Below are 25359 nucleotides of genomic sequence, written 5' to 3' on the forward strand. Positions count from 1 at the left end.
CTACAGGGAAGGGGGGGGGGGGTAGGTTTTGGCACCTCTGGGGGGAGTTAGGCACTTAAAGGGGGAGGTTAGGTTAGGCTGTGGGAAGGGAGTGTTAGGGTTAGGGAGTAGGGGAGAGGGGGGAACATACTTACCTCGCCCCTGTCTGGATTTCCCAAATCAGGATGCCTGCATCGGTATTGTGACCGCTGGCATCTGGTCCGGTGGACAATCATACTGGACCCATAAATATAAAATATAACCTTTTATTATATTATATCCAAAATAGGTCCCACTCTCATCCTTAAAGGCAAACAACAACTGGGTGTCCACTCTAATGCCAAAGCATTGTAGATAGAGAAAGTTAATAGAGGCACTCTCCAGATTTTTCAAATTATGCAAAAAAGATCACATTTATTTTGATACACGTTACAGCGTCCACTTGGTACATGCGATAGTATCCTCAAGCGCTTTCGGCCCACAACGGGCCTTCCTCAGGAGGCAAATCACAGTAACTGCATAGCAAACAGTCAACATTAACACTAAATCCCAGACGTCCAGCAGTGAAGCTGGTCACGCCTGACAGGCTCTATATACACCACCAAACAATCAAAATTGGCGCCAAAGACGCCCATAGATTACATCATCAACGAGCAAATTAGCATATGTAAACATAAGCATAAATCAAAATTTCCAAAAAGGACAAAGTTCACATCTATGTTAATCTGAAATTCAGTGCGCATCCGTGTATCCATTCATAGTGAAGTCAAGTCACATACCCAATAATAGTCACCAGACTACGTCCGTCAGCATGACGGCTCCATGCCGATGAATGCGCCCGTCCTCCGAGACTCACAGAGTCCAGATCACGTGAAGACCTGTGTTGCCCAGCAACACAAGCCACTTCCGATCTGTCGCTGGGCAACGCGCCACACTTCCGACCCGTGGACCTGCATATATAAAACATAATATGATGTGATAAAGTGCTGACAAAAGTTGAGAAAAATGACTGTTAAGGTGGGTACACACTGATAGATATATCTGCCGATCAATTGATCCGCAGATATATCTATGGACGGATCGGGCAGTGTGCTGTGCACAGGCCCGGCGACAGGGGGGGTCAAAGGGGACACCCGTACCGGGCCCCAACAGTCATAGGGGCCCCGAGCATCAGGGGACACAAAATAATGCCTGTTCCGCCTGCCAAATAGCTGAGATTTTGGGAGGTGTTTGGCAGCGGAGAGAGCAGGATGTGGGAAGCTGGCGCCGCAGACAAATGAGAGAGGACGCCGTGACCGCCGGAGGGAGCACCAGCAGCTGGTTGTTAGTTAGAGTGGCAGCCATGAGTGACATGGAGGGGAATCACTTCTTTAGTTATCCGGAGTGCTCCATGTGTGTTTCTCTTGAGCTCCTCACCCCCCTGCACGAGTTGGCGGGAGGGCTGCTGTGCCCGGTGGGGGTAATGTATGCGGTAACCGGCATATTGACTGCTCCGTGCTGAGTTTCTGGAGGAGGCAGCAGCTGCATTTTGTAATATGTGTAGGGTTGCTGTGTATGTGTTATATGTATTAGAGGGCTCTGTATGTGTTATATGAATTAGAGGACTGTGTATGTGTGCAAGCTTACCGGGAGTGTAATGTACAGTATATGAGGGCTCTGTGTGTAATATGCGTAGGGTTGCTCTGTATGTGTAATATGTATAGGGGGTTATGTGTGTTAGCTCCCCAGGTGTGTAATAATATTTATAGGTGAGCTGTTTGCGCGTGATCTCCTAGGGTGTGTAATATGGGTAGGGAAACTACTGCTTCCTGATAAGTTTATGTGGACATGGAAGATGTCCCACTGACTACTACATGTACATGCTTGATGTCACACAGACTGTGCTGTCAGTATATATCTATCTATATATATATATATATATATAGATATATATAGATATCTATATATATATAGTATGTATATATTGTATGTGATGTCTGTATATATATATATATATATTGTATGTGATGTCTGGAGGAGGGGTTGAGGAGGGTGGGCAGAGGTAGGTTGAGGGGGGGGGGCAGAGATATTGGTGTACCGGGCCCCATGATTTCTGTTGCCGGCCCTGGCTGTGCATACACACTGCCCGATCCGTCGGGGACTGATGTCATCAACTGGGCGGGGATATACACACACCCGCCCAGTTCATCTGTCAATCACCGCCGGCCACCGCAGCATGTGTACGGGCGGGTGGGCGGGCGGCTGGTCGCCCGTACACACACACAGCGATGTGCCAATATATCAGTAGATATATTGGCCGTCGGCTGTGCTGCGGGGCCGACGCGATATGTCTTTGAACGACGGAGTTCACAGACATTTCGCCTGTACACACTGGCCGATGGACCCGCGATATATCGGCCGTTCAATAGAACGGCCGGTATATCGGCCAGTGTGTATCCACCTTTAGAAAAGAAGTTTAAGGCCTGGTACACACCTAAACGATATTGGCATAATTTGTCATATTGGAACGACATATCATTTAGTGCATATGCATGACTGCGTGCTCCCACAGGTCACATATGAGAGCTTTTGGTTGTCTGTGCTGCATGGTCAATTAAAAGCTATTGTTTGTTCCATCATTCATAACATCGCACAGTGTGTACCAGCAATCTAGGATGGTCCGGGGCAAAGGGAATTCATCCCAACCATCAGCAAGATTGCCAGTCGTTTAGATGTGTAACCGGCCTTAGATGGCACAATTTACAGTTCTCCTGATCTGGGGAAATAAACACTTTGAAACTTTTTGCAGATCAGTTTTTACTGATCTGATATAATATTAAACTAATGTAGCAATTAAGTAAACAAAAGTGTATTAACATCATGGGCCTGATTCCGAGTGAGACGTGTCTGCAACCACCTCTGTATCTTATGCTAATGCCACTACAAATTCCTTCCCTGGTGCTCATTCATGCATCTGAATGTGTAGGGAGTGAGATATATATATACTTAACCGAACCATAGACACATATAGGTAGAGAGAGTTAGGCAATTAACATAAATTGGCTAGCGACCACGTATGAAAATCGACCTTTGCAATTTTCTGTCCTCTTCACTCTTTGGCCCTCATTCCAAGTTGTTCGCTCGCTAGCTGCTTTTAGCAGCAGTGCACACGCTAAGCCGCCGCCCTCTGGGAGTGTATCTTAGCTTAGCAGAATTGCGAACGAAAGATTCGCAAAATTGCGAATAGAAATTTCTTAGCAGTTTCTGAGTAGCTCGACACTTACTCTGCCACTGCGATCAGTTCAGTCAGTTTCGTTCCTGGTTTGACGTCACAAACACACCCAGCGTTCGCCCAGACACTCCCCCGTTTCTCCAGCCACTCCTGCGTTTTTCCCAGAAACGGCAGCATTTTTCCGCACACACCCATAAAACGGACAGTTTCCGCTCAGAAACACCCACTTCCTGTCAATCACACTCCGATCACCAGAACGAAGAAAAATCCTCGTAATGCCGTGAGTAAAATATCTAACTTTTGAGTAAAATAACTAACCGCATGCGCTCTGCGAACCATGCGCATGCGCAGTAAGCGACTAATCGCAATATAGAGAAAATCGGCAACGAGCGAACAAATCGGAATGAGGGCCTTTGAGCCTGATCCATAGTTGTATGCTAATGTTGCCGCAGATACATTTTTTACTCAGAAGTTGTGCATAAATATGCAAATGCCATAGCTGCTGGGATTTGTATAGAGACTCTCACTGCAATGGCTTATACATTCACAGCATCGATGCAATTCTGGAAACAGCGACTCCCTGAGTGATCTACGGTCACCTGAGACGCTGGAGATGTGTTACCTGCATACGTGATCGCAGTTAACAGCTCCATTCCGACAGCGGAATACCGCCTGTCAGAATCCCAGCAGCAAGGCAGAGCTTCTCCTTGCGGGCTCACCGTGCTCGCCATGTTATGGGCTGGTGGCTCACTTCACTTGTCACAGGTTTTATTCCCACTCAGTTGGTGGCATGGACCCACCAACAGAGTAGGAATACCCCGCATTTGTCAGGATTCTGGACGGCGGCATTTCACAGTTTGTCGGGATTCCGGCGTCAGCAGTGGTGCAAGTAGAAAAAATGTCTTACAGGTAGTGTGTGCGCTCGTCGAAGGTGCGCGTGCCAAAAATGGTTGTGGCCAAATGGCACATGGGGCGTGGCCAATGAAAATGGGGGCGTGGTACACATATGGGGAAGGACAGATACACATATGACCCAATAGTGCCAGATACACGTTGCCCCACAGTGCCAGATACACATTGCCCTACAGTGCCAGATACACAAATGCCCCCAGAGTGCCATATATACATTGCCTCACAGTGCCAAATATCCATTGCCCTACAGTGCCAGATACACAAATGCTCCCAGAGTGCCAGATACACATTGCCTCACAGTGCCAGATACACAAATGCCCCCAGAGTTCCAGATGTACATTGCCTTAGAGTACCAGATACACAAATGTCCCCACTGTGTCAGATATACATTGCCCCCCAGTGCCAGATACAGAAATGCCGTCACTGTGCTAAATATGCCCCCAGTGCCAAATATACATGTCCCCCCAGTGCCAGATATGCCCCCAGTGCCAGATACAGAAATGCCCACAGTGCCAGATATGCCCCCAGTGCCAGATACAGAGATGCCCCCAGTGCCAGATACAGAGATGCCCCCAGTGCTAGATACAGAAATGCCCACCAGTACCAGATACAAAGATGCCCCCAGTGCCAGATATGCCCGCAGTGCCCGATACATATGTCCCCACAGTGCCAGATATGCCCCTAGTGCCAGGTACACATGCCCCCCTCCCCCCCTTCCCCTGCTGATTAACGCGCTTCTGCTTCCTGTGTGTGAGGGCAGGAGAGAGCAGCGTGCGCTTCTCATGGCCATCAGGGTCTACCATCATTTTGGCGCTGATCCGTGATCACAGTCTGGTGCTGAATTGAAGGTAGCAGCGGCGTGGTGAGCAACAGCAGGGGAGGGAAGGAGTGGCGGCCCGGCGGCGTGGGTACGGAGTACCCACGGCTAAATTCTTAAGGGTACGCCGTGCCCACCTGTACCTGCACACTTGCAGCGCTGGTCGTCAGTCTCCTGAATGCCGGGAACCCGACAGCCGGTATATTAACTGCATCCCTTCCTCAGACCACATGACTCATTTCCAATCATTTACTGTGTTCCTAAGCAAGGAAATATTTCACTCTGTTTTCAGCAGATCGTAATGACATACAGTTAGGCTTCTGCTTCTGTAGCCCATACAATGTTATGTACGGTGCACTATTTAATGAGAGGCCATCTGAATTGGTCCCTGATTTAGAGTATCCATAATTTGATGCACTGTTGCCCATCTGTGGCACTGATAAAGTCTGCCCACTCTCCGCTATGTTTGAGCATCCAATAGCCATTTACAACCACAGGCCTTGCTGGTCCATGCTGTGTACACCTTAACAACTTCCATCCTTCAACAATTCACCAGTTCAGTCATTTTGCTTATGCGTGCACCACTGCTGAGACCACCAACCCTCATTCCACATTCATAGTCCCCCAGATCACGTAGTTTACCCACTATTTACTGAGTGATACACTTTATCAGTCACACAGATTTAGACATCCTACGTCAGCATTATCTGCGTATCTTGCATAAAATTACCTGGTGGTCATAATCATTGTCTATTCATAATGAGGTTGTTAGCAATGCTCAACTCATCTCCTATATAATATCCCTGTGATTTTCTGTGCCTGGCCCTCTAACGCTGGGCGTGGCTAGGAGCTCTCATTGGGTTAGTGGCAGGTCTATCACAACCAGTCCACATCTGATTGGGTGAGAAACGCCCTCCCACACAGGTTACATCCAATGGGAGGCTCTGCCCTTTGCCTGCTGTGTTTTCACAGAGCAGGATTAGCAATGGGGCTGATGGAGCTGCAGCTTCAGCCCCACACTCCAAAATAGTCCCCCTGCATCTGCAGCATCATACCCTCCAACACTTTACACATAAACACTGATGCACATTCGAAAAGGGGGCGTGGTCACGGGTACAGCACCGTGGCCACGCCCCTTTTTCTATACTTTCAGAGGAAGCTTGGAGAGTCAAAAAACGGTACAGACCATAAAAAAAAGGGACTGTACCTGCCAGAAAGGTGCAGCTGGAGGGTATGCCACTGCACCTGCAGCAAGTCTCTGCACTGTACATAGGGGGAAAACATCCTTTTACTGCAGCGTCCTATGGGGGTCATTCCAAGTTGATCGCTAGCTGCATTCGTTCGCTGTGCAGCGATCAGGCAAAAACTCTGCACTTCTGCGCATGCATATGCAGCGCAATGCGCATGTGCGGCATACTATTACAACGAACGATGTAGTTTTACACAGGGTCTAGCGATACTTTTCAGTCGCACAGGCAGCCGCAGAATGATTGACAGGAAGAGGGCGTTTCTGGGTGTCAACTGACCGTTTTCAAGCAGTGTTCGGAAAAACGCAGGCGTGGCTGGGCGAACGCAGGGCGTGTTTGTGACGTCAAATCAGGAACTAAATGGTCTGAAGTGATCGCAAGCGCCGAGTAGGTCTGAAGCTACTCTGAAACTGCACAAAATATTTTTTGGACCCGCTCTCCGATCCCTTCCTTCGCACTTCTGCTAAGCTAAAATACACTCCCAGTGGGCGGCGGCATAGCGTTTGCACGGCTGCTAAAAACTGCTAGCAAATGATCAACTCGGAATGACCACCAATGTCTTGCTGCCAGTCCACCTGCCCCCTCCGGCATCAACAATCCCCACTCCCTAGCCGCGCCGCAGGTGGAACAAAAGCTGCTGAGGCCCCGGCATAAATGTGTATGAAAGCGGCACGGCGGAAGACTTTCATAGGCCTCCCTGCACCGCATACTCTCTGAGCCCCGGAGCCTCCTCTGCGTGTGATGTCACAGAAGTGCCTCCCCGCCACAACCGCGCCCAGATCCCCAGTGGCCCTGACTCCGCAACACAGCACCTGGGCTGCCGGCCTGGAAGCCCCGAGATGGTTAATGTAGCGGATAGAGTGGGTGATATCGCGGAGGGTAATGTCTGGACGCTGAATCAATGTAAAAGGTGACAGTGCAGCGCAGTACAGTGGGTGTGCAGTCAGGGCCTTTGCTAGAGTGTTCGGCGCCCCCCTGCAAACTATAAATTTGCACCCTCGCATACTTTACAAACGCACAGCGCACATAATGACCCCTGTAGTACAGACACTTACACATATAATGCCCCCTGAACCAGTGACGCTTACACATGTCACGCCCCCCCCCCTGTACCAGTAACGCTTACACACGTAATGCCCCCTCTACCAGTACTGCTTACACGCGTAACGCCCCCTGTACCAGTGACACTTACACACGTAATGCCCCCTGTACCAGTGCCGCTTAGACACGTAATGCCCCCTGTACCAGTGCCGCTTAGACACGTAATGCCCCCTGTACCAGTGACGCTTACACACGTAATGCCCCCTCTACCAGTACCGCTTACACACATAATGCCCCCTGTACCAGTGACGCTTACACACGTAACGCCCCCTGTACCAGTGACGCTTACACACATAACGCCCCCTGTACCAGTGACGCTTACACACGTAACACCCCCTGTACAAGTGACGCTTACACACATAACGCCCCCTGTACCAGTGACGCTTACACACGTAACGCCCCCTGTACCAGTGACGCTTACACACATTATGCAGACAGTCACACATACACACACACACCAGACACATATATATATACAAACACACACACACACTGCACAGCACTCTCACCTTTTATATTGATTCAGCCAGTCACTCAGTTCTGCCAGCCAGTCTCTATTGTTATCACCAGTGTCCCAACGCGCCGCATTACAGGGAAGCAGACGCACTACATAAACTACAGCTCCCAGCAGCCCTTAGCGCCGAAGCATTCCGCCCCTTAGGGCTGCTGGGACCTGTAGTTTATTGCGTACATCTTCTTCCCTGTAATGCGGCGCGTTGGGACACCGGCGCAAACAATAGTGACTGCCTGCTGTGCGAGTCTCCAGGAGAGCCACTGCCAAAGGGAGGACAGCAGCTTAGCTGCTGACAGGAGGAGAAGCATTACCCGCCCCTCCCCCACTCACAGTACCTCCGTGCCCCATCCGCGGCACCCCCACACTCCCCCTCCAGCACCCGCGATAGCTCCAGACCTCCTCCCCCACCCGCAGCGACCCCGCACCTGTACCTCCCGCCGCACCACCGCAACCACCCCTCTCCCACCTGGGGCAACCCCGCAACTGCTCCTCCCCCACCTGAAGCGGGTCCGGACCACCACCCGCAGCACCCACGCACCCTCCCCCACCTGCGACCCCACCACAACCGCCCCTCCCGTGGCACCCCAGGATCCCATCCACCTCTTCCCCGCACCCCCTACTCCCCCAACCACAGCACCTACTAGGTGATTCACCAGGCCCTGCGTGCGCTGTTCACGCCGTTGCAAGGGGCTGCTACCCCTTAACCATTGCACGCCCTTTGTCCGTGCAATATTTAACCACTCACGCAATTATGATTGGATGCAATACTCCATTTAATAAAAATATTCCACGCCACAAGGGTGTGCAAGGGTTAAGGGGGCGTAGCCCCTTACGACGGTATGAAGAGCGCCCGTAGGGCGCAATGAATCACCTAGTACCTAATAATTATATTCATCTTGTGTTTAATACCTAACATTTACATTAGAAAAGGAGTTAGCTAGATCCCAAATTCTGTGTCAGCTATTGCTCTTTATAGTCATACCAATAATTCAGTTCAGTAACAAGATTTATTTTGGGGATAATTCTTTCTCCAAACAATACTGTACATTATTAGGATAATACTGTACATTATTAGCATACAGGAATGTACTGGAGTCAGGGGCGCCAGAATGTTTTGTGGCTGGGGGGAGGGGCATAGATAAAAATGAATTTTGACACTCCCCCACCATGATTAAAGACCCCCACCTCATGCGGAGAGCACTTACCCCCAGATCACCACGGAGACTTCAAAACTATGGTGCTGCAGCGTGCTGCCCCATGTCCTGTCCTAGTCGGCTCTCACAGACAGATTACTGGGAGGAGGCGGGGCCATGCTAAGCCTGCTGGGACATCCCCGCCTCCTCTCAGTAATGCCTCTGTGAAGAGCTGGCTGGACAGGACACGGGTCAGCACGCTGCGGCGACGTAGTTCTGAAGTCAGAGTCTCCACAGTGATCTGGGGGTAAGCGCTTCCCGTTCCCAGCGCCTGCGCCTCTCACATGTTTGGGGTAGGCATGCTGATCCCTTGCCCCCGCCCTTTCCGATGCCTCTGACTGGGGCCATGAAGCAGCCCTGGCACGTAACTGTGTGCACAACAAGGGGGCATGGCCTTGGCTCCTGGGGGCCTGGCCTCGCAGCACACCCTGTGTTCTGGCTGTGGTGGTGTGCAGGGAGGGCGGGCAGCTGAGCAGGGAGCCAGGAGGCTGTGCTGCTCAGCTAGCCCCACTCCCCGTGTGACAAAACTGGCTCATCCGACCATCGGTCCTTCTGGAATTTGCCAGGAGTGCAAGATGGCCAGTCCGGCCCTGTTAGGATACACACTGTATATTTATGTCTTGGTTTACCACTGTCACATCAGAAGCCAAAGTAGTGACTTATCTTTTGAACTTCTATTTATTTTTCAGCTACCACGACTGCTCCTACTACCAGTAGTAAAACTACTAGAGCTGGGACCACAACAGGAAAAATCTCATGGACAGGGTCTCCGACAAGCACAACATCTAGAACTGGGCCTACAGCAAATGCCACCCCATTGAGTACCACCAGTAGAACAGGCCCCACTACAACTACATCTCATAATATTCAGACAACAACAAGTACCACCACTGGGACAGGCACCACTACAAGCACAACACCTAGAACTGGGCCTACAGAAAATGCCACCCCATTGAGTACCACCACTAGAACAGGCCCCACTACAACTACAACTCCTAATACTCAGACAACAACAAGTACCACCACTGGGACAGGCACCACTACAAGCACAACACCTAGAACTGGCAGCAGCACAACCAGAAATCCAGGGGCAGATATTACCACAACAACAAGTACCTCTGGGAGAGGGACTGCCACAGGCACAACCACTGCAGTCACAGGTACCACTAAGAGTAATATTCCTGGAACAATGACCACAGCACATAATCCTCCAGGTATAAACACCAATACATATTCAACTATCCGTACAAGTCCAACGCTAGGCACAGGCATAACCAATCACGTTACTCCCGAAAAAACCACAACACTGAGTAACACAATTGCTACAAATAATCCCCATACAACTGCTCCTGGGGTAGGTGGTATCTCAACTGGAGCAAGTACCAGCCACAGTGCCAGTAAGTACCACTATTCAAACCTTTTTCTGCTGCTTTAGCATACGTTTATTTGTTTTAAAATCAAATAATCTGACTATTAGCCCTTCCAATTCATTTGAAGTTTAAAATGCTGTATTGCTATGTGTAATGTTATGCCAAACCTCTATCCAGGGCCGGCGCCACCTTTAGGCAGCTTTAAGCAGAGCGGCATTGAGTTGAACAAAAAATGTACAGTACAGTATGGGCTAGATGCATCATCGCTTGGAAAGTGATAAAATGGAGAGTGAAAAAGTAACAGCCAATCAGGTCCTAACTGACATGTCACAGGCTGTGTTTGAAAAATGGCAGTTAGGAGCTCATTGGCTAGTACTTTTTCACTCTCCATTTTATCACTTTCCAAGCGATGATGCATCTAGCCCAGTGATCTCAAACTCGGTCCTCAGGACCCCACACGGTTCACGTTTTCCATGTCACCCGGCAGCTGCACTGTGTATCACCAACTGTCACATTTTAAAAATCTACAGGTGACCTGCAAAACCTGAACCGTGTGGGGTCCTGAGGACCGAGTTTGAGAACCTGTGATCTAGCCCTATGTCTCTTAACATTCTTCTGCTAGAAGACACTGGTGGCAGCGGCCGATTTTATCAGCTGCAGCTCCTGCTATCCCCACTGTGACTCTGCACTACATGGCTAGCAGGCACTGCCTCGGCATCTGCCCTGTGCCAGCTCACTCCTAGGCAACCAGGCACTATCAAGATACAGCTGCCACCAGCTCTACCCCATGGACATCATCATTTAGCACCTGCCCTGTGCCGGCTACACCTCTAAGACTACCGGCACCGCCACTAAGTTTATAGCCATAACTATAAACCTAGTGGCGGTGCTGGGAGTCTTAGAGGTTGTAGCTGGCGCAGTGCAGGTGTTGAGCAGGTGGCAGCTGTAACTTGATAGCGTCAGTCACCCCTCAGGCGGCTTTGTCGGCTCCAGATTGTCGGCCCCAGTTTCAGCTGCAGCAGCAGTGGCAACGAAGGGGTCACAGCTCTTCTCTGACTGACAGGGGGTGGAGTGCTAAGTTGCCCAGTCAAAAGCAGTGACTCAACTCCTGGATGTAAGGTAGCCTATAAGACCAGACCTGGCCTGGGTGAGCGAGGAGTTGGGGGAGCATTTCCTGGAAAGGTGTTAAGTGACAATATGCGATCCTATCTGGTGAATTCACCCAGTACCCACAGGGACAGGGGCGATGTGCTCTGTGGGATGCCGGGGTCCTGCACATGCGCGGTCACGATGCACTGAGCCCATTTGCAGTGGAGGGCTCCGGCAAACCCAGCCGGAACTCTTTCCGCGATCCATGGCCCATAGGCTACAATGGGACAATGGGCTGAAGGGAACAATACTTCAGGCATCAGACAGCATCACATCTCCTATAGAAACCTTTGCCCACCGTTACCCTCCACATATGAATGAAAATGCTGTAAAAAAACTGAAAACTGGATTTTTTGACCTAAATCTCTTTAAAGAACGTAAACTCCCAGTTTGATTCAGAAACCCATTTGGTATCCATAGCTGTTGTTCTGTCCACACAGCTGGAGCAGCCCAGATGATTGTACTCTGTAAGTAATAGGGCTCAAATCAGTTTGGAGCTGTCACGGTCAGCAGGAGTGTGGCTGCAGGGAGCCAGCACTTACTCAGCTGGGAGCTGTGGTCTTTCACTCTGCAGCACTATAGTGGGCGGAGGCAGCCGGCGGAATTGGGCAGCTGGTGTGTGGCGAGAGGTCCGGGATGCAGGAGGGGGCGAGCAGGCAGTGGAATGGAGCTCCGTGCTGCCAGAGTCCTGGCGGTGCCGGGTGCAGGGCGCCGCCATCTTGGTTCTGGCACATGACCTGTGGGGACCAATCAGAAGCCTGATTCAGGTAATTTCGGCTGCACCAATCCCAGGAGGGGACAGGGTATTTCTGTGAGCATTCTGGGGCATTCTCATGCCAGTGCAACGTCTGCCGCAGCCTAGTCTACATGCTAGTGCTCTGTGCTCCCAGTTTCCAGAGTGAGTTCTTGCTCCTGGTTCCTGTTGTTTTTTGCAGCTCCGTCTCCAGAGTCTCCACTTGCCTAAGCTCATACGCTCCTTGTCCTGTACCGGCACCGTGTAAGTCCAACTGCTGATGCCGCTCCGCTAAGCTGTCTTCGTTACTGCTCCAGCCTGCGAGGATTGATCTAGTCCCAGATCATGGTATACTGGTGTCCACGTCCTTCCCGGAGTATTCCATCGGCACATCAGTACCAGTGTCATCTTCCTTTCTTCCTTATCTTCGTCCTCAAGTTTTATACACTTCATGGGAAGGAACTTTATTTAACCAGGCCTCTTCATCCCGGAGAGACAATCTCCTAATTGGAACTTAGCTCAGAGGTTCCACTTACAGTTGTTACCTCAGTGGCAACAATGAACTTTAACCTGTCAGGCTAGTTCCATCCTGGAGAGTCCGTCTCCCAACCTAAACCCATCTCGGAACCACCAGTCTCAGCTAGAACTCTACTGACAGGAGCAAGGGGGGTGGTGTACATATGCTGGCAACAGTAGTGAAACTTACCCCCGACGCAGCCCAATGTTGTCCCAGACTTGTGGATTTTGTAGACAGCCCTTTGGGGTTGCAAACAAAAATCCACAAGTCCAGCAGTACTGTAAGTGTGTCTTAAAACTGCACTTACCTGGGGGGCACCTAATTAAATTGAGCCCATACCCAAGAAGTCTGTGAGAGAAAAATGTGTGATTGTTTATATTGAATTTAAATTTATATATTATATTTTTGATTTTGGTAGTGTCCACATTCAGATTTAATTTTTTCTTTTTTTTCTTCATTAACCTATTATTTGTATAATTTTTTTCTTAATATTCTACACTTCTTAATTTAAGTTTATTGTCAGAATACTAAAATCCTTATTTACGCAGCATGTTCATTCTGGAAATACTTTTTGACTCATCATCTCTAAAGTTGTACTCTGTGCTATACAGACATTAGTGTCTTAGATTATATCTAATACTATGACCATAAATCAAACTAAAGTACAGACCTGAGAATTTATTAACTGAGATCTCTTTGCACAGTTGTATAGTAGATCATTCCATCCACACTTGCCTACTCTTCCGGAATGGCTGGGAGGCTCCCGAAATTCGTGTGGCCCTCCTGGCACCCCAGATGAATAGGCAAGACTCCCGATTATTGCAGCCCCGTTGGCCCCAGCCGCCCACTTTGTGAGCAAATGTGGGCGGTCCAGGCAGACATTGATGCGATTCTCGCAGAATCACGTCATTGAAGCCATGGCCCCTGCTGAATAATGCCGATAATCTCAGCATTATAGGACAGGAGGCATAGCTATGATGATGTGATCATGACCGCCACGCCCGTGTGCAGCTACATTTACATAGATCTGCCCTCATCCCGCCACCCCCCGTGATGCGACGTGAGCCCGCCAAGCTCTCCTCCTGTGCTCACCTGGAGAGAGCAACCAATAAGTCATAAGTCAGCAACTATGATTACATTGGTATTATACAAAATTCCAACATTCAAAATTTTGGCATATATGTTATGTTGACATGTGAAATAACAACATTAACACATGTCAACTTTGCTAGAATGTTTACATTGTGAATATCAACAGTCGGCAAGTTAATATAGCATTTTTAGGTAATTTAAACCCTAACCCTATGCCAATGGCCAGTGCTATTTTCAGCTCCTTGGGCCGGCCGCTGGTCTCAGGTGTCTTTTTTGGCAGAAATGCTTCTTCGTCTCAACAAAATGTGACTAGAACGCAGGGCCGGTTCTACACCTTGTGGCACCCAGTGCGAAAGTTTCCATCAAAAAACAGGGTCTGGCTTCATAGGGGAGGGGCGTGGCCACAGTTATGCCCCCAGTAGCTGTGCCCCCAGATTTGCCCCAAGTAGTTGTGCCTCCCAGTTGATTTGCCCCAGTAGATTTGCCCCCTGTAGCTGTGCCCCCAATAGATGTGCCTCCAGTAGCTGTGCCCTCAGTAGATTTGCCCCCTGTAGCTATGCCCCTAGTAGTTGTGCCCCCTGTCGCTGTGCCCCCAGTAGTTGTGCCCCCTGTCGCTGTGCCCCCAGTAGTTGTGTCCGGCCCCTGTTGCTTTGCCCCAGTAGTTGTGCCCCCTGTTGCTTTGCCCTCAGTAGTTGGGCCCCCTGTTGCTGTGCTCCCTGTCACTGTGCCCCTTTGTAGCAGCTTACAAACAAACACAAAAATAAAAAAACAATACTTACCACTGCCCCGCTCCTGCTTCTTGACCTCTGCTACTGCTCCGTCTGGCCGCCGTGGCTCCTCTCTATGGGAGAGATGTCATGACATCTCTCCCATAGCAGAGCCGCACAGACACTAGAGGTCAATAATGACCTCTAGTGTCTGTCACTGGAGCCGGCTGCAGTGGATGCCCACACAGCGCACGGCGTCTGCTGTAGCTGGGGAGCGTGGTGCGGGTAGGCGGCGGGGTGACTGCGGCCGCGACCCCAGGCCGCAGGCACTGCTTGCCCGCACCAAGAACCACTCCTGCTAGAACGCACAAGGAGACTGTGCTGATTAATTGGATATATGACACTTGTATATTGTGTGTGACTGAGTCTCAGAGCCGTAAGTAGACTTTTTGGTACCTTATCCCGAGAAAGAATTGTCGCCCCCCATTTTTTTCAATAGAAACATAAGTCGCATGCCTCGCGAGGAAGGGGCATGACAAAATTGATCCCAGAGAAAGCCCATGCTATGATGCCCCTTCCCTCATGAGATAGATATATATATATATATATATATATATATATATATACAGATGAACACATCCGGCACTCAATGCAGCAGAGAAAATGCCTGGGTGCCCTCCTGGAGATAATGCAGTAACATTTCCTTCCCCACCTGTGGCTCAGGTGTAAGCGGCAAAGGAACAGAGGCGGCACTCCAAGGTCTTAATAAACGCTTGTATTCAAATCATAGTGCAAACAAGGCAATCGTGTTCATAGATAAAAAGACATGGCAGGCTTACGACGTTTCAAGGCATCAAGCCTTTTCCTCAGGTAAGAATACCCATGTGCAGTGAGAATATGCAGAGTGAAAGAACCAAAACCGAAGCATGAATCACTCACCTTTTAAAAGATGTGCAGGAGCAGGTGTTCCCGGCGTCTGTGCCCGGGATTTCCGGGTACGTCACACGGACGGCGCATAGATGACGTGTCCGTTGCCAAGCAACGGTTGCGCTAACAGGCGCCGGGGAAACCCGTCAATAGTCTGTGAAAGGATTATAAACAGTGAACATCGAGCATGTGAAAAACATGCATATGACACCCAAAGAAGGGTGACTAGTGTGTGAAAGTGGATGACATGTAAAACATCAATAGGGGTTAAAAGTTACTTGTAGTCAGCTGAAGAATAGCCAGTTTGAAAAAAGAAGCCCAAAGGGTTACCATAGCAACACATAAAGTAAATCGAATAACATCTTATTAAAATGAACTAATTAGTGGGCTAACACAAGGTTACTGGGTAGTTAAATTGGATCCAAAATCTGTTACTTCACGTCAAGACAGAGGAGGGGGTGGGGAGGTGGGGTGGGTGGGAGTTGGGAAAAGAAGGGGGAGCGGGGGGGTGGGGGAGGAGAGAAAAGGTATAGATGGGGGAAGGAAGGGGGGAGGGGGGGTGGGAAGGGGGGATGGGGACAAGGGAGCGAAAAACTGGACAAGGAACGCCTAATATGTTGGCAAATGTTAAAGGAATACATTCCAAGTGAATTTTTCATTTAGTCCATTCGGTGACAATGTATCAAGTAAGAAGATCCATTTGGATTCACATTTGGATAATGCTGTATGTAGATCGCCCCCTCTCACTGGGCTCGGAATATGATCGATAATCTTATACCGCAGGCTAGATAGCGGATGGCCCTTTTGTTTGAAGTGACGTGCGACCGGTTGGTCCACCGGTTTGCCATCGAGCGATGCTTTGATGGCCGATCGGTGTAACGCCATCCTATCCCTAAGATTTCTAATGGTCTGTCCCACATATAATAGGCCGCATGGGCATGTGATGGTATACACAATAAATGATGTTGTACACGTGAGAACGTGTTTAATTTTATATTGCTGACCAGTGTGCGGGTTGTTGAAACTGTGACCGGTTTCTAGATATTTACATGTGGTGCAGGATGCACACCGATAGCACCCTGGTTTTTTAACTTGTGTAGAAGAGGCATGTGGAACTGAAGTGATGTTGGTTTTCACCAAAAAGTCCCTGAGATTGGGTCCCCTCTTATAGCTGGGCATCAGAGAGGTGCCTTTGAAACAAGGTAATTCTTTGTCGCCCGTCATAATGGGCCACAGACCTTTGGTGGCACGTGGAATGACTCTGCTGGCGGTCGAGAACCGGGTGACAAATGGAATCCGAGATTGCAACGGTTGTTGCAGAGTTTTGTAGAGCAGTTGTTCTCTGGGGATTTTGAGTACTTCGTCCCTAGAGCGCATGAGATCCCGTAATTTATAGCCTCTATGGGCAAATTTTTTAATCATGTGATCCAGCGTCGTGACTAGGGTGGCTCTGTCACTCGAGATACGTGCTGCCCTGAGCATTTGTGATCTGGGTAATCCGCGTATTAATGCAGGAGGGTGACAGCTGCTGTGGTGCAGAAGCGTGTTGCGATCTGTGGGTTTTTCACATGCTCGATGTTCACTGTTTATAATCCTTTCACAGACTATTGACGGGTTTCCCCGGCGCCTGTTAGCGCAACCGTTGCTTGGCAACGGACACGTCATCTATGCGCCGTCCGTGTGACGTACCCGGAAATCCCGGGCACAGACGCCGGGAACACCTGCTCCTGCACATCTTTTAAAAGGTGAGTGATTCATGCTTCGGTTTTGGTTCTTTCACTCTGCATATTCTCACTGCACATGGGTATTCTTACCTGAGGAAATCTAACTCTCTTTCCACATGTTATATCTACCCCCCTTGCAGTGCACATGGTTTTGCCCAACTGCTAAAAAATTTCCTGCTGCGATCAATTTGGAATTACCCCCAAAGTGCTACAATGTACCAGCCAAAGCTTTATTTCTGATCCAAGTTCTGCTCTGCTCCGTATTGTATACAGGCTCAGTCAGGGCCGGTTCTTTGCCTTGTGGCGCCCCGGGCAAAATATAGGGGCGTGGCTTCAAATGGGGGCGTGGCCACGGCGCTGAAAGAAAAAATAAAATAAAAAAAAATTATACTTACCATCCCCGTTCCTGATCCAGACCGCCTCCGCCGGCGCCGCCGCTCTTCTCCTCTCTTCGATCTATGGGAGAGACGTTATAACGTCTCTCCCATAGAACAGCATAGACACTAGAGGTCAATTATGACCCCTAGTGTCTGTGCCAGTATGTTGTGCGGTGCGCGATGACGTCATCGCGCATCGCACAGCAAAGGTCCTCTCCATGAAGGGAAACTAGACCGTAGCGTCTAGTTTCCCTTCATGGAGAGGACCTTTGCTGTGCGGTGCGCGATGACGTCATCGCGCACCGCACAACTAAGGTCCTCTCAATGAAGGGAAACTAGACGCTACGCGTCTGGTTCCCTTCAAAGCGGGGGGCACAGCAGGGCACTGCGGGGGGCACAGTGGCGGATCTTGCCCTGGTGCGGCGCCCTCCGGAAGGCGGCGCCCCGGGCAAAAGTACCACTTGCCCGTGGCAAGAACCGCCACTGGGCTCAGTCACACACAATATACAAGTGTCATACTGTATATAAAATTAATCAGCACAGTCGCCCTTTGCATCTTAGTTGCATTGCATTGTGCCTGAGGGGGTAATTCAGACCTGATCGCTGCTGTGCATTTTCTCACAGGCTGCGATCAGGTCTGAACTGTGCATGCGTATTCACCACAATGCGCAGGCGCGACAGACCGCAGCAATGGGAAGCGCCGGTCAGCAACGGGATGGTGCAAAAAATCCGAACGCACCAGTGATCGCATGGGGATTGACAGGAAGAGGGCGTTTTTGGGTGGCAACTGACCATTTTTAAGGAGTGTCCGGAAAAACACAGGAGGGACCAGGCGTTTTGAGAAAGGGATTCTGACGTGAGCTCCAGCCCTGATCATCGCAGCGGCTAAGTAAGTCCTGGGCTGAGCAGAAATTGCACAAACTTATGTTTGTGCAGTTCTGCAACACATGCGATCGCACACCTGCACACAGCTAATACCCTCCCACTGTAGGCGGCGACTACCTGATCGCAGGGATGCAAAAAACGCACCCTAGCGATCAGGTCTGAATTAGGCCCTGAGACACATTTTTGGCAAAAAAAGTTGCTCGACTTTAGCAGAGTTGTACGGGAGTTGGCAGCTCACCTACACCAGGCATCTTGCGCTGCATAGCGTATTGAGACTAGATCAGGGACGGATCTAGACTTTTCTTTTAGGGGGAGCGGTTTATTTATTCCTGACTCCTCCTCTACACTCATTACTCCTCCCACTTCCCATCCCAACTGTCCATTAATGCTCTAAAGAGCATATAAAGCATTGCCAGGCTGCACATGTACTTCTTATGTAGCACACACAAACCGGGCACATGTAACTACTAACACACCGATGGTGTAGGGTAGGCGCCAGCCAGCGCCTACCCTACACCAACCGTAACTGCAGCATAACCCTAAATGCACCCTATTCTAACCCTAACCACAACATACCCTAACCGCAGTCTAACACTAACATGAACTGTTGACATTGAGCCTGTTGACAATGTTGACAACATGTAAATTTCGACATTGTGAATATCAATATTTTCATTGTCAATAAAATGTGCAAGTCAACATTCTGAATGTCATCATTTTGATTACATACTAACTATTATATCTACATTAATGCATTACAAGAACAGATAACTCTGGGTTATTCACCGTCAGTCGCAAAATTGCTAAAACACAGACCGGCCGATTATCGTCTGTCTGCGCATGTGCTGCGACTGCATCGTCCATGCGCAGACTTTCACAATGCAATTGCATCGCTACATGATGCGATCGCATAGTGATTGACAGCCAATGGGCGTTAGGGAGCAGTGACACGACATTGGTGGGAAGTGGTGCGGGAAACGCAGACTTGTCATGCCCATTTTTGGGGCAGGCGGGTGATGTAATTTGCGATTGCTGTGATGGAAAACATGGCGCCCATGTGTCTGCATATGCAGTCTGCCAGGGTGGCAACCAGTAGTCCCAATGTTTCTCAATTTTTGCGCTGCATTCACATTTCAAATGTGAATGCAGTGCTGGGCGGAGCTTGCTGGGCGGAGCTTAACATGCTGGGCAGCCTTGCCCTGCTGGGCATCCCCCAACATGCGATTTTAACAGAACTGCTACTGAAGCTGAATAACCGGCTTGGGTACAGAATCTCGATGGTCTGAATCCCAATAGTCAAAATACCGACACTGGAATCCCGACAGTTAGAATGCCGGCAGGAGGGCGAGTGGAACAAAGCCACTTGCAGGCTCGCTACGCGAGCCATGCTACGGGCTTGGTGGCTCACTTTGCTCACCACAGGTTTTATTCTCACTCCATGGGGGTCGTGGACACCCATGAGTGGGAATAGCTGTGGCGGCGCTGCCGGTATTCTGGCGGTCGGGATTCCAGTAATTTCTCCCAAATAGAAATAACATGTGGCGCTACCATAAATATTTGACACCTCTTGAACAATTTCATAAATGATACTTATTAAAAGTACATCCTTTTAGGAAGAAGATCCATAAATCTATAAAATAGAAACAGCCTTATCAATCCCTTTTATTGGTTCCACTCACATGGGAAAGGAATATATTTCGCATATCATCCATATAAATGGTTGTTTCTTCTTAATCCTGAGATATCACTCTGCGGTACTAAAACTTTAAACAAATGTATATAGTGCAATAGAGTCTGGATAAGACTTTTATTAGACAATTATACTCACATTTAACAATTAAAACAATGCATGTATCACCACACAATGGGGGTAATTCCAAGTTGATCGCAGCAGGAAATTTTTTAGCAGTTGGGCAAAACCATGTGCAGATATAACATGTGCAGAGAGAGTTAGATTTGGGTGTGGTGCGTTCAATCTGCAATCTAAATTGCAGTGTAAAAATAAAGCAGCCAGTATTTACCCTGCACAGAAACAAAATAACCCACCCAAATCTAACTCTCTCTGTAAATGTTATATCTGCCCCCCTCCCGTCCCCCTGCAGTGCACATGGTTTTGCTCAACTGCTAAAAGATTTCCTGCTGCGATCAACCTGGAATTACCCCCAATAGGTGTTCACCCAAGATGGAATTCCCGCTGTTCACCAGTCCCAGAAGCCTGTCAGTCCAAGACGGATATATTCAGGATAGATCTTTCAGCGTCATGGTGCAGGGTCACAGCGGTCCAACAGTAGAATTAATATTATTTTTTGTTTCTGGATGATTCCAGACTTATAGGATGGTCTATTTAGCTGCAAGATTAATAATAGTTTGCAGCAACCCTGGGACACTTGTTGACCTTGAGGCAGGATAACTAGAACAGCCCATTCAGGAGTAAATGGTACGTAATTGACCGGATTGTCTATATACTGTATATATAACCTCTAAGCCAAAAGGGCCTAACTCTTGGGCAAGACCACAGACAATGGCAAATGTTTGCATTGACCTCTTGACATCTGGGACATCTATGCAAGGAAGAAGAACCCATAAAATAACCCCGGTGGGGGATAATGTAAGTTCTATGGTAAATGTTCAAGAACAACTCCCTATATGAACTGTCAGGAATGATACAACAGGAAACAAATTCTTCAATAACATTTGTACTGTTATATTTGGGAAATGTTGCCGCCACTGAGGCAACCCAGACTGTAATGTGTCATATCAATCTCATCTCATACCACGTTATAATGTTTGTAAATTGCTTTATAATCAGGTGGAGGGTAAGGTAAAAACATGTACTGTAAAATGAACGTCAGTTGCGTAAATCTTTTATTGTGACTTCCTCAGATATAAGACTGTTTACCACTCTTATCGTTATGCCCTGGACACTGCCAAACAAACATATTTCCAATCTCTTATCTCTGCACAAGCCCCCAACCCCAAAAAACTTTTTAATACATTTAAATCACTTCTGAACCCTCCCTCCCCCAACCCACCAGCCATTATCAAGGCTCAAGATCTTGCTTCCTACTTCAAGGACAAGATTGATAAGATCTGAGATGAAATGGTATGCTCTTCTGCAGCCAGTGACTTGCTTAATTCTCTACCTAAACCCTCTGACACCCTCCCTTCATTTGATCCCACAAATGAAGATGAAGTGTCAACAGTCTACTAATACTGCTACTCTACTACCTCTCCTCTTAGGCCTACTCCCTCACAAGTAAGTAAATCTCTGGCTCCTGTGCTCATCCCAACCTTAACTAAAAATCTATAATCTCTCTCTCTCTCTACTGGTATCTTTCCTTCCATGTTCAAGCATGCGGTGATTACTCCCTTTCTGAAAAAACAAAACGTCTGTCCCTAACTCTCTATAAAACTACCGTCCCATCACTCAGCTCTCAAGCCTCTCCAAGCTACTTGACTTGCCTACACTGGCCTAACACACTTTCTTAATTCACAGAACTTATTGCACCCACTTCAGTCAGGCTTTCATTCACAACACCCCACAGAGACAGCACTGACTAAAGTAGTGAAGATTTGGTCACTGCTAAGTCCAAAGGCCATTACTCACTTCTTATTTTTCAAGATCTCTCTGCTGCTTTTGATACTGTTGACCAGTCCTCAAGCAAACACTACAATCCCTCGGTCTTCAAGACACAGTCCTTTCTTGGTTCCTATCCTACCTATCTAATCGCTCCTTCAGTGTCCGCTTCTCTGAATCCACCTCCTCTTCGCTACCTCTATCATTTGGAGTACCACAAGGCTTGGTCTTAGGTCCTCTGATTTTCTCAATCTATACTTCATCTCTTGGTAAACTAATCAGCTCTTTCGGATTTCAGTATCATCTGTACGCAGCAGATACTGAAATCTACCTATCCTCCCCAGATATGTCACCATCTGTATTGGTCCGTGTCACTAAATGCCTTTCTGCCGTTTTATCTTGGATGTCATCTCACCACCTCAAACTTAATATTTCCAATACAGAGTTAATTATATTTCCACCGGCCAATAGTAGTTACCAAACTGATATCTCCATCACTGTTGGGAACTCAACAATCAATCCTACCCCCCAAGCTCACTGCCTTGGTGTCATACTTGACTCAGAACTGTCCTTTGTTCCCCACATCCAATCTGTGTCTAAATCATGTTACATGCATCTAAAAAACATATCCAAAATATGACCATACCTTACACAAGACACTGCAAAACTCTAATCCATGCGCTAATTTTCTTCCGCATTGATTATTGCAATAGTCTTCTTACTGGTCTTACCAAAAAGAGGCTCTCACCACTACAATCCATTCTAAATTCAGCTGCGAGGTTAATCTTCCTCGCTAGATGTTCATCGTCTGCAGATCCACTCTGTCAGTCTCTCCACTGGTTACCTGTATTCTACCATATTCAATATAAAATACTTTTACTCACACACAAGGCTATTAACAAAACTGCACCAACATACAACTCTTTGCTTATTTCAAAATTTCTCCCATGCTGGCCCCATCACTCTTCACAAGATCTATGTCTCTCATCCACACTCATTAACTTGCTCCCATGCACGATTACAGGACTTTCTTCAGGCTGCACCCACTATGTGGAATGCCCTACCATGTACAATTAAACTCTCCTCTAGTCTCCAAACCTTCAAGCGTTCCCTGGAAACTCACCTATTCAGACAGGCTTATCAAATTCCAAGACTGCTCACATAACCTAAGCTTTCCTATCCAATTATATCCCCACTGTACAGTCCACACATATCCTCCTTATATTTTCTCTTTCTTCACTTTCCCTTCCTCCTGACCCTGGTTCATCATTGCTGTGATGTGATATCAAGCAGCCCACCAAGAACCTTTGCAGTCTGGTGGACAACTGCAATAGATAGCACCTATCCTTGTGTATCAATGCCTTTCCCCATAGATTGTAAGCTTGCAAGCAGGGCCTTCCTACCTCTGACTGTTTATTACCCAGTTTTGTCTTATCATTGTGTCCAGTTCTAAAGCGCAACTGAATTTGCTGCGCTATATAAGAAATTGTTAATAAATAAATGTTAAATTAATTGTACCAATCCTGTTCAGAAAAGTTACGAATAACGACTTACAGAACATAATGTTGGGGTTGACAATAAGCAAAAGGAAAGTGGGACAAAAAGTCATATTTCTCAACCCCTGGTGTAATGTGAGAGGCCTTTTGAACAATCTATCCACAAAACAAAGGATGGAATTCACTCCCCTAGAAGACCACAACAGAAATGGATTCATCACTTGGCCATTCTGAAATTCTGGGTTACGTATAAGTGTAAGGAAGCGAGTTTTCTGAGCGTTTAGAGTTAATAACAGGTCCAATTCTATTTCTCCAATAATATTCTAAGTAACATAGCCGGCGATCATGTGTCCGGAATAGACAAACTAAAAAACATTGATTAAAAAGGTTTAAACACTCGTATTTATATGTAATTAAACCTTCTAGCTGTGGGTTTGCCTCCCTATTTATAGAGAGTATAAGAAATTGTGTTTTGTGTTATTAACTTTGATGATCACCAAACAATTCCACACATGTGCATCCTAGGAATGCAATTGGTCTCCCTATATAAGGGAGTTACAGGCCACTAAGAGATACCTTTGAGAAAGTTGTCTAAAGACAGCGAAACGCGTCAGGTATACCTCCCTTGGTCAGTGGGCGTTGAGACTGTCATATCCTGGGATTCCATCCAAACAGTCTGGACTTTTTAACATCTATCTGGTGAGCTTGCTGTGGTCAAATGGACTCCAAACTTGTTTCACTGGACTCCATCACTGCCATTCTGGACCACCGCTAATTGGAAATAACCCTATCATTACCACAGGGCCGGTAATTATATCAGTAACTTTGGATATTTACCATCTGCACCAGACTATGGGGGTAATTCCAAGTTGATCGCAGCAGGAATTTTGTTAGCAGTTGGGCAAAACCATGTGCACTGCAGGGGAGGCAGCTATAACATGTGCAGAAAGAGTTAGATTTGGGTGGGTTATTTTGTTTCTGTGCAGGGTAAATACTGGCTGCTTTATTTTTACACTGCAAATTAGATTGCAGATTGAACACACCCCACCCAAATCTAACTCTCTCTGCACATGTTATATCTGCCTCCCCTGCAGTGCACATGGTTTTATCCAACTGCTAACAAAATTCCTGCTGCGATCAACTTGGAATTACCCTGACCCCAGGTCAGGGTGATTACCAATACAGGACACTCAAAAAAAGCCCATGTAACTAGACCATAGGGGAGAATAAGGCTATTTGTACCGTTATATTTTTATATCTATTTTTTTATGTACTGTTTGTGATTTTAAATATCCATTGGGAGTTATTATGCATACTTATTTTATGCTGAATTAAAAATGTATTATGAATTTCTATTGAACGCTGTGTGGCCAATATATTGCCTTCACAATGTAGCATGGTTCACTTTCAGCTCGTGTGGCTGAGTCCCCCAAAAGAGTGAACACACAACATTGAGGGACAAGTGAAATATACCTTCCCAACTGCACTCCTTCCTCCCACCTTTTTGTTTTTTAACTAGCTCAGTACTGGACATTTAAGGGATCATACACTCCCAAGTCTGTCTTGCATTCCACTACTGTCTGAGGTTAAACTCTCATAGGGGGGAAATTCAGACCTGATCGCTGCTGTGCATTTTTGAACAGCGGACAATCAGGTCCAAACTGCGTATGCATATGCACCGCAATGCGCAGGCGCATTGCATGGGTACAAAATGGATCGACGCTCAGCGATGGGTTTGTGTGACTTATCTGTTCGCACGGGCGATCGCAAGGAGATTGACAGGAAGAAGGCATTTGTGGGTGTCAACTGACCGTTTTCAGGGAGTGTCTGG

The 25359-nt window shown here is 47.9% G+C and overlaps 1 protein-coding gene across 1 annotated transcript in view; it reads left to right on the plus strand.

The window, feature by feature from the left end:
• Nucleotides 1–25359, plus strand: part of CDHR5 (cadherin related family member 5) — a 209022-nt gene that overhangs the window by 163731 nt on the left and 19932 nt on the right. The window contains exon 19 of the mRNA XM_063944193.1: nucleotides 9664–10371. Coding sequence (XP_063800263.1) covers nucleotides 9664–10371 — 708 coding nt within the window. The remainder of the gene's footprint in view (nucleotides 1–9663; nucleotides 10372–25359) is intronic.

The sequence above is a fragment of the Pseudophryne corroboree genome, chromosome 11 (assembly GCF_028390025.1).
Source record: "Pseudophryne corroboree isolate aPseCor3 chromosome 11, aPseCor3.hap2, whole genome shotgun sequence".
Lineage (NCBI taxonomy): Eukaryota > Metazoa > Chordata > Amphibia > Anura > Myobatrachidae > Pseudophryne > Pseudophryne corroboree.